The sequence below is a fragment of the Oncorhynchus masou genome, chromosome 13 (assembly GCF_036934945.1).
Source record: "Oncorhynchus masou masou isolate Uvic2021 chromosome 13, UVic_Omas_1.1, whole genome shotgun sequence".
NCBI lineage: Eukaryota > Metazoa > Chordata > Actinopteri > Salmoniformes > Salmonidae > Oncorhynchus > Oncorhynchus masou.
Window position 1 is genome coordinate 32,846,060 of NC_088224.1, and position 10,685 is coordinate 32,856,744.

At 40.6% G+C, this 10,685-nt stretch overlaps 1 protein-coding gene across 2 annotated transcripts; it reads left to right on the forward strand.

Annotated features, from left to right (window-relative positions):
- The first annotated feature begins 134 nt into the window (after nucleotides 1–134).
- LOC135552107 (DNA-directed RNA polymerase III subunit RPC7-like) lies at nucleotides 135–9,063 on the forward strand. 2 transcript variants are annotated; one of them, XM_064983518.1, is made up of 9 exons: nucleotides 135–339; nucleotides 832–967; nucleotides 1,334–1,463; nucleotides 2,140–2,208; nucleotides 2,399–2,443; nucleotides 2,585–2,641; nucleotides 6,947–7,017; nucleotides 7,159–7,278; nucleotides 8,298–9,063. In XM_064983518.1, the coding sequence occupies exons 2-9, from the start codon at nucleotides 848–850 to the stop codon at nucleotides 8,382–8,384; spliced, it is 699 nt and encodes a 232-aa protein (XP_064839590.1). In that variant the 5' UTR covers nucleotides 135–339; nucleotides 832–847; the 3' UTR covers nucleotides 8,385–9,063. The 2 variants fall into 2 exon arrangements, with proteins under 2 accessions (XP_064839590.1, XP_064839591.1); XM_064983519.1 differs by lacking the exon at nucleotides 2,399–2,443 and having other exon boundaries at nucleotides 136–339.
- Nucleotides 9,064–10,685: the final 1,622 nt, after the last annotated feature.

Consider the following 10,685-nt stretch of genomic DNA (forward strand, 5'->3'; position numbering starts at 1 on the left):
CCACAACTGCTCAAAAACACTAACACATTTTTGAGGGGAAATTGTATCATGGTAGATTAAATTGGAAACATTCCATATCAGTACTTGACAGTAGGGCGGAAAAATTCCTCAGAGAATATGTTTCATGAGACATTCAAGGCCGACGGAACACACGTTTACTCCAGTTGAAAACATCCGGCAGTCTGCACGTGTGGATTTATTCCTAAAATGTTGATGTTCTACAGTATAAGCTACATGTGTCAAGAGAAAAAAAGCAGCATATGTATCATAGCCTGCAGTTTATTAAAAGGCTCAACCTGCACGCTTCATCGTTAGCTTCATCGCTATCAAACCATTTAGGTAACGTTAAGTGGAAACAATACCATGCCAGAATGATACTTAGTGGCGAAATATAGATAGCTAGCTTGAATGCCAGCCAATACTAATGTTAGCTAGCTGGCTATACAACAACCACAATGCTGCACTGTAGAGGTCACTAAATGGTAGTTAAAATATCACGGCGAGCTAGCTAGATATTTTGCCTGCTAAAGAATGTGATGTAATCATGTGTGAAATTAATTCTCGAGAACTCAGGCCCATACAGCAGTCAATAGGGCAAGGGTGAAATGCAATAGCTACTATAACTAGCTTTCCTATTCTGTATGGACTCCCATGTAGTTATTGTGTGCTAGCTACCTGACTAGTTACTAGCAATTTATAAACAAAGGTAAATTGGGGCCCAAGTGTTGGGAACCCTGTCTCAAATGCTAGTTAGATATCCACAATACTGGCTGCTATGTGCATTTGTGTTTGTTAGGCTACGTCTATATCAGTTTTCTATCATGCATTTAGCTACAGACTCATCACCATGGCTGGAAGAGGCAGGGGTCGTGGAAGGGGTCAGATGACCTTCAACCTGGAGGATTTGGGCATAGGAAGGGGAGACAGCCTGCCCCCCACCACCTTTAAGCCCTCACCCCTCTTCCCTGTGAGTGTGCACATGGAGTCAGGGCTTGTAACATAGCCTAGACTTACCTTGCCGCTGTTGCTTATAGTGCTCTTGTCTTGAGAGTCACAAAATTAAAATAATTACAGTTATCTAATATTACTAGTAATGTAATGGATACATGTTTTGTTTTTCTCTTAGAGGCATTTTTTCTCTCTGAGGTACAATATCATTTGTATGGACACTGACTGGTTTAGACACACAGTATTGCCTACCATCCTCTAACTGGGTTGCAGTATTTTGAAATACTGTATAGTAATTTAAATGTAGTAATGTCTTTACTTAGTGCTAGTATTGTGGCGCTATAACAACCCAGCCTCTTGATCTGTTCCCCCTCCCTAATCTCAGCCCATGGCAGTCCAGCCTGTGCCCCTGCAGACAGGAGAGGAGGTGGAGTACATGCTGGCTCTGAAACAGGAGCTGAGGGCTGCCAACAAGACCCTGCCCTTCTATATCAGACGGGCCGCTCCCAAAAGAGGTAAGCCAGCACACACAGGATTGAAGGCAGCGTTAGCAATGCACAAAGTAAACGGCAATATCAGGGCAATTTCCACGAACAAGTAAGGGCATTGAAGCGTGAGGCTCTGCCATTTTGGTCCCATAGCTATCACATTATAGCTATTGAATTGCACATGCACAGCTACTCTATGATACTCGGTGAGTGCATTGTCTTGCATTGTGCTCATCTGCAACATCTGCGGTGCTGCTCGTTGCAATGTCATATTGCAGAGTCTCATTTTAAGGAGTGGAGAAATCATAGAATGTTATTAACCGTGATTGAGCTAAGTTCCAAAGTCATGTGGTTAATGTTATTTGTAAACATTTAAAGAAAATTGCAAGTTTTTGTTGTGTCATTTGTCGCGCGTGAAATAATTTCGTAAGTCCCTTTAGGTAACCAATTGATCAGCTGTCCATGTAAACCGGATTGTAAGGGCAAAGCATGTAAATGTTTAAATCAATCTATTATATTGTCAAAGTATTCACAATAATCAGGTTATTGAATGCATGTAAAAGTACCTAGTTATGATGGATGTTAATGTGTCAGACAAATGGTATAGAAGGTTTTGTAATGGAGTGTCATACTTGTTTTCCTTTGCTAGTATTATATGAGTAGGACGTTGTTAGTTGTAATTATGCTGTTGTTTCCATTGTAGATGTTGATCGCTACTCTGATAAGTACCAGAGTGGAGAGCCCAAGGACAGTGCCATCGAGTGGAGCCCAGGTGAGTAATGATGGGCTGGTTTGTGGAAATACTGGGGGTTAGAATCTGCACCCAACTGATCACAGAACAGCTGTCTCTTTCATTAACTATTTAGTTCTCTGTACCACTTTCCTGCTGCTTGTAGTCTTCAGCGGCAACGCCGAGCCAGGCTGAGTTTGTTCTTTTTCTGTTTTTTTTTCTTTTGATGCAGTGTTGGTATATGTCCAGCAGATGGTGCCAGACAAGTCCATTTCTGGTCTGAATTTGTCAGATTTTTTATCTTGTGCTGTGGTGTCATTATTCCTTATACCGTGAATAAGATCCATTATGGCGTGTTTTTTGTGATGTGTATTTTTCTGTGTTAACATGTTTCTCTTTTTCTATGGTTCTGTTTCAGACTGGAGCAGATTACCTAAAGAGCTTTGCATTAAAGTGAGGAAGCCTCTGGCTAAAAGTGAGTACTTTGTCTGAAAGGCCTTGAGATTTGTGTGTGGAATTCAAACTTTGTGGACGCCATGTATTGTTTTCAATTGAGAATTTATTTTCCCCCAGATACTCAATAAGTGAACTTTCATCCACATATTTTCTTAGCTACTTACTTTGGCCTTTGAATTCCTCGCGAAACACTTTTGAACCGCTTCCCACCCCTTTCTGTCAAGGGCTGTAACCAGGGTTTGAGTTTTAGCAAAAATGACCCCAGCCATTCTCAACTTGGCTGCTGTAGGTTTGTTCACCTTAGTCGTTCTACAAACACATCGCCTATTAGTTTTATAATTGTAATGTGATGTGAGAAATTGTTCACACTGACATGTAGCGTCAGGGACGAAATGGAAAACGTATGGCATTTTAGAACTTTGTTTGCATGTTAACCTAGGCCTATAGGGAAGATAGGCCATGTGAGGATGTTCATATTCAAACATATCATCATTTACATTTACATTTAAGTCATTTAGCAGACGCTCTTATCCATCATTTTTGTAAGTTCTTATCTTGTTTGATAAGATAAGTACATATTTTCTGAGGCCCAAGTTTAGGAAGCACTGTATTAACTTCTCTCTCTGCTTGCTTCCTCTCTCCTCTGCTACCTCCTGCATGAATTGCAGCCTGCCTCAGCCTCAACACTGAGTGCCACACGCCCACATCACTGTCTGTCTCAGTAGCCTACTCTCTGTAAAGGAAACCTATTATGAGAACGTATTGGTGTATCGTTTGCTCCTGCTGAGGTAGGATGAAGTAAGAAGCTAAGTAATACTAGCCAGAGACCTTCAACGTTACTGCAATAGAAGTCTCTGCCGGCAGCTAGCCACCTAACTGGCTGACATAACTGACTCTTTACCAATTGTGCATTATCCGAGGGTCAGTTTTCGTTTGGGGGATGTCTGTAGATACGAACGGAGTCGCGAGACGGTTTTAAAATGGCATTTTGTCCGAAGTCTCGCAAACGCACTTTCCGCAGCATCTCTCCTTGTTTACTCGAACTGACTGTGGGCTGGGGTATTTCGTTTCACATCTCAGGCCCTCATGAGGCCTGTGTCACGAGAGGGTGGAGTTAGCCTTTTGAGAGACTGGTGAATGTTTTCCTAAAAAGTCAAATCCAGGAGGCATATCCGGGGGACGCAGGTGAACATAACGAACAAACCACTGTTCATGCAACGCTGCTGTGTTTTTCACGCTCAACTATTTCCTGTGTGTATCAAGAATGGTCAACTACCCAAAGGACATCCAGCTATACTCAGTATATACAGTGCATTCGGAAAGTATTCAGACTCCTTCCCCTTTTCCACTTTTTGTTACCTTACAGCCTTATTCTCCAGTGGAATTTAATCAAGTTGTAGAAACATCTCAAGGATGATCAATGGAAACAGGATGCATCTCAATTTCAAGTCTCATAGCAAAGGGTCTGAATACTTATGTGTATAAGGTATTTACGTTTTTTATTTTTAATAAATCTAAACAAAAATCTAAAAACCTGTTATCCCTTTGTCGTTATGTGGTGTTGTGTGTAGATTTTTATTTAATTTTTATTTAATAAATTAAAGAATAAGGCTGTAATGTAACAAAATGTGTAAAAAGTTAAAGGGTCTAAATACTTTCCAAAGTGTGTGTGTGTGTATTAGAGGTCAACCGATTCTGATTTTTCGATACCGATTATTGGATGACCATAAAAAGCCGATACTGATTAATCGTCCGAGTTTTTTTGAAAAATGTATTTATTTATTTATTTGTAATTATGACAATTACAACAATACTGAATGTACACTTTTATTTTCACTTAATATAATACATCAATCAAATCAATTTAGCCTCAAATAAATAATGAAACATGTTCAATTTGGTTTAAATAATGCAAAAGCAAAGTGTTGGAGAAGAAAGTAAAAGTGCAATTTGTGCTATGTAAGAAAGCTAACATTTAAGTTCCTTGCTCAGAACATGAGAACATATGAAAGCTGGTGGTTCCTTTTAACATGAGTCTTCAATATTCCCAGGTAAGAAGTTTTAGGTTGTAGTTATTATAGGAATTATAGGACTATTTGTCTCTACCATTTGTATTTCATTAACTTTTGAATATTGGATGTTCTTATAGGAACTTTAGTATTGCCAGTGTAACAGTATAGCTTCCGTCCCTCTCCTCGCCCCTACCTGGGCTCGAACCAGGAACACAACAGCCACCCTCGAAGCATCGTTACCCATCGCTCCACAAAAGCAGCGGGCGGCCCTTGCAGAGCAAGGGGAACAACTACTCCAAGTCTCAGCGCGAGTGACGTTTGAAAAGCTATTCGCGCTCACCCCGCTAACTAGCTAGCCATTTCACATCGGTTACACCAGCCTAATCTCGGGAGTTGATAGGCTTGAAGTCATAAACAGCTCAATGCTTGAAGCATTGTGATGAGCTGCTGGCAAACGCACGAAAGTGCTGTTTGAATGAATGCTTACGAGCCTGCTGCTGCCTACCACTGCTCAGTCAGAATGCTCTATCAAATATCAAATCATAGACTTAATTATAACATAATAACACACAGAAATATGAGCCTTAGGTCATTAATATGGTCAAATCCGGAAACTATAATTTAGAAATGAAAACATTTATTCTTTCAGTGAAATATGGAACCGTTCCGTATTTTATCTAACGGGTGGCATCCATAAGTCTAAATATTCCGGTTGCATTGCACAACCTTCAATGTTATGTCACAATTACCTAAAATTCTGGCGAATAGGTTCGCAACGAGCCAGGCGGCCCAAACTGCTGCATATACCCCGACTCTGCGTGCAATGAACGCAAGAGAAGTGACACAATTTCCCTCGTTTAATATTGCCTGCTAACATGAATTTATTTTAACTAAATATGCAGGTTTAAAAATATATACTTGTGTATTGATTTTAAGAAAAGCATTGATGTTTATGGTTAGGTACATATTGGTGCAACGACAGTGCTTTTTTTCGCTAATGCGCTTGTTAAATCACCCGTTTGGCGAAGTAGGCTATAATTCAATGATAAATTAACAGGCACCGCATCGATTATATGCAACGCAGGACAAGCTAGATAAACTAGTAATATCATCAACCAAGTGTAGTTAACTAGTGATTATGTTAAGATTGATTGTTTTTTATAAGATACGTTTAATGCTAGCTAGCACCTTACCTTGGCTCCTTGCTGCACTCGCATAACAGGTAGTCAGCCTGCCACGCAGTCTCATTGCACTCCACCGATTTTTATGAAAACTTGAAATTGGCCCTAATTAATCAGCCATTACGATTAATCGTAATTAACCTCTAATATATACACAGTTGAAGTCGGAAGTTTGCATACACCTTAGCCAAATACACTTAAACTCTGTTTTTCACAATTCCTGACATTTTATCCGAGTAGAAATTCCCTGTCTTAGGTCAGTTAGGATCACCACTTTTTTTAAGAAATGTGAATTGTCAGAATAATAGTAGAGAGAATGGTTTAATGATTTCATTAATTTAATGAATTAATTGTTTATTTCTTTCATCGCATTCCCAGTGGGTCAGAAGTTTACATACACTCAATTAGTATTTTGTAGCATTGCCTTTAAATTGTTTAACTCAAGTCAAATGTTTTGGGTAGCCTTCCACAAGTTCCACAATAAGTTGGGTGAATTTTGGCCCATTCCTCCTGACATAGCTGGTATAACTGAGTCAGGTTTGTAGGCCTCCTTGCTTGCACACGCTTTTTCAGTTCAGCCCACAAATATTCTATAGGATTGAGGTCAGGGCTTTGTGATGGTCACTCCAATACCTTGACTTTGTTGTCCTTAAGCCATTTTGCCACAACTTTGGAAGTATGCTTGGGGTCATTGTCCATTTGGAAGACCCATTTGCGACCAAGCTTTAACTTCCTGACTGATGTCTTGAGATGTTGCTTCAATATATCCACTTAATATTCCTCCCTCATGATGTCATCTATTTTGTGAAGTGCACCAGTCCCTCCTGCAGCAAAGCACCCCCACAACATGGTGCTTCCACCCCCGTGCTTCACGGTCGGGATGGTGTTCTTTGGCTTGCAAGCCTCCCCCTTTTTCCTCCAAACATAAGGATGGTCATTATGGCCAAACAGTGTATATACTGTGTATATAATATATATGTACATGTGTATATAGATGTAGATACATTTATTCACAAGGTCCTGACCTCTGTGTTCTCATATGTTGTTACGGCCATACTTCTGTCTTGTGCCATTTGTTGTCATGTATGTTCTCCTTTTTTATCTACTTACTTTTCCGTTCTTCTCTTCTAGGACATCCACCCCACGTTAAACAGCCAAAGAAACCTCTTGTGGGAAAAGAGGAGATTCTCACCAAGCTGGAGGTTGGATACTACAGAAATTACTAACCTTTCTTCGAAAGACTAGAGATCATACATTTATTCCCTTTAGTTACTCCTAATTGAGGGAGATTTGCATATACCCTGCTCTGGTTTTGATGTTTCGTGGAAATTCCCACTCTTCAGACTCTCGAAAAGAAAGAAGAGGCGGTGAACTCTGAGGAAGAGGAAGACGGGGAGAAAAAGAAGACGAACGAGGAAGAAGAACAGCCAGAGGAAGAGGACTACGAGGAAGACTTTGAAGAGGTAAGGGGTATTGGCGACTGATGTGGCCCATTTACGTTTTGTAACCGTCTCCTCTTGGAACCTGATTGCTATGGTCAGGGTTTTATGTGTAAAAAATAGTTCAAATGCCAGTTGAGATAAAGGGCGGCGAGTAACACTGATGCTAACAACACTCATTTATCATAATAGATACTCAAACGCTATTCACAAAATATAGAAGTGCATAAACAGTGTTTAAGGTGTGTTTAGGCTTCTTAAAATCCACACCTTCTCATCAGAGGTCCATGAGCTGGTAATAGCCGTATTTTGGTGGTTAAACCCCCCCCCCTCATATAAGCCGAAAATAAAAACATTGCCAGGCGCATTGTCCAGCAGAAAATATCCTGATGAAAATACATATCTTCTATAAGTCACTTTGGCTATGCATGGAGATTGGTTCAGGTTGTCTTTCAATCATCAGTCGATTATTCCTGTCTGTCTTGAGCTCGTGCTCTTGCTTGCAAACTTGGCCACATTTTATCAACTGGATCCGGCCTTCAGTTTCCCGTGCCATTGAGTTTGTGACAGACATGGCTGTATTTACTCAGGCCGTAAGTGTTCTATGATGTTTTGCGAGATTCACCTCTCCAAATGAGGACTCACTGAAATGTCATGCAAGTTCACAAAGGGGGAGTATTTTGATTAAGTAAGATGCCTTCCTCTAATGTATGGTTGAATAGCTATGTCATACATGCTAAAAACAGTGCAAATTAAACTAGCTAGCTACTATACCAAGAAGGTACAGACAAGTGGAAAAATGAAGCGACACTGAAACAGAGAATGTTGACAAGCCAGCCGGACCGAGGGAGAAGTGCATAGAGCCATTGTTCCCTTGGTAGGCTATCATTACTCCTTGCATAGCTCAATATTAATTGCAACCGACTCGATTCCATATGTGGTGTCATTTGGCAGCGGGGCACCCTTGCAAATTCAAATCTGGTCTTACAGTGGGTCTCACAAGTTTTTCCTAATGGAAACGCTGCTTCTCATCTGCGTTCCAGGATACCGACTACATCATGTCTTACTTTGACAACGGAGAGGAGTTTGGAGGGGACAGCGAGGACAACATGGACGAAGCTACTTACTGAGAGACCGTGCGAGTGCTGATAACACCAAATAGACTAGAAGAGGAGGCCTTAAGTAATCGTCCCCGTGGACGCAGTTACAGTATTTGAATTACTTGTGGAGTCACTGGCCATGCTGCTGTTCAGCCATGACAGATATAGTCTAAAACATGGAAAGAACTATATGCTGCTGTCTGATAACCTAGGTCCAGGACATGGAAGGTGGTGACTGCTGTTGGAAACAGTTGCTCAATGTAGATGTCGAGGGAAAATACTCCGACTTGTTGTATGTGGTGGTCCCAAAGATACTAACTAGTCATGCTGACTGTTCCCCTTTCTTCAGCTATGTTGAGGTAGTAATGGGAGCGGATTTATTTACAGGCCATTGTGGCCTTTTATAACTTTAATAATTGATTTTATGGTTTTAATTAGCAGATAATGTGCAATTGTAGTGATCGTTTTTTTATGGTAACGGCATGTTTTAGAGAAAGGTAATTTAGCTTTTACAATTCCTTGGTGTAACAATCTTTTTTTTAAGTGTATACGACAATCAAAGTTTTTAAATACAGTTTTCCATGTCTTAGCTAAACGAAAAATGACCTTTTGTTCATTTTAAATATTTTATTTCTGTAATGTGACATTTCTGTTATGCGAGTTAAACATTTGAAAGTGTTGAATTTGATTCTCTAAATACATTTTAAAGAACCCGAGCAAATAGTTGTGTTTTGTATCAACCAGCAGATGGCATATTACTCCAAGGTAAATCAAGGGGCGGTTTGTGTTCACTGTGTGTAGTTGGTAGGTTATGCAGCTAACAAAAGAAAAGGTTATTCACCATTGCCAGGTAAAAGGCAATTTATAGTGGTGAGCTCCCAGAATGTTTTTTTTCTTCTTCTATTTCTACCCCTGAAATAGTGTGATCCTCCATTTCATTGAACAGGGTTTAACATTGTTGCCGTCAGCAGTGAAAAGAAAACCCTAAGGGCAGAAAGTTTCCATTGCGTGACAAGTTTTGAAAAAAGGCATTGTTTATTTGTTTACTCCCAAGTCTTCTGCTCTCTTACCATTGGATTTTGAGAAATTCTCTTTCCAAACAACATCAATAACACCACACCACGGGGTGGCAGGTAGCCTCAAGGTTAAAGCGTTGGGCCAGTAACTTAAAGGTTGTTAGAATCCCAAAGCTGACAAGTTGAAAAATCTGTCGCTGTGCCCTTGAGTAAGGCACTTACCACTAATTGCTCTTGGGACACTAGACAATGGTGACCCTGGCTGTGACCCAACTTCCTGCAGGTTTCTCAGGGGGAGTTTCTGTTACATACTTATGCGTAACAGGACAAGTATAAGCCGTCCCCTCAAATAATAATTATTATTATAAAAAACAATGCACAGTCTGTTTACTACTCATTTAATCATAATTTATAGATCGGCAGGTAAGGGTGCTGTTGAGCGGCTAAATGTGCTTTACCATTCTGCCATCAGATTTGCCACCAATGCTCCTTATAGGGAACATCACTACACTCCTCTGTAAACTGGTCATCTCTGTATACACATCGCAAGACCCATTGGTTGATCCTTATTTCTAAAACCCTCTTAGGCCTCACTCCCCCCTATCTGAGATGTCTACTGCAGCCCTCATCCTCCACATACAACACGCGTTCTGCCAGTCACATTCTGTTAAAGGTCCCCAAAGCACACACATCCCTGGGTCCGCTCCTCTTTTCAGTTCGCTGCAACTGCAGCTAGCGACTGGAACGAGCTGCAACAAACACTCAAACTGGAGAGTTTTATCTCAATCTCTTCATTCAAGGACTCAATCATGAACACTCTTACTGACAGTTGTGGCTGCTTTGCATGATGTACTGTTGTCTCTACCTTTTTGTGCTGTTGTCTGTCCCCTGTCATGTTTGTACCATGTTTTGTGCTGCCACCATGTTGTGTTGCTACCATGTTGTCATTTTGTGTTGCTACCATGCCGTTGTCATGTGTTGCTGCCTTGCTATTTTGTTGTCTCTTTATGTAGTGTTGTGAAATGTTTTGTCCAATATTTATATATATATATAATATTTATTTTTTTAATCCCAGCCCCCGTCCCTGCAGGAGGCCTTTTGGTAGGCCGTTATTGTAAATACAAATCTGTTCTTAACTGACTTGCCTAGTTAAATAAAGGCAGACAAGTGGGTTGAGACCTTGTGTGATTCAAAATCATCCTCACACAGACCTGACGTGATCCAGACGAGCCTACTGCGGCTGCACTCCATCTGCTCTGCTGCTGGCTGTACATCAAGGAGGTATACCAAATGCCGAAGATATTCTTTGGTATTT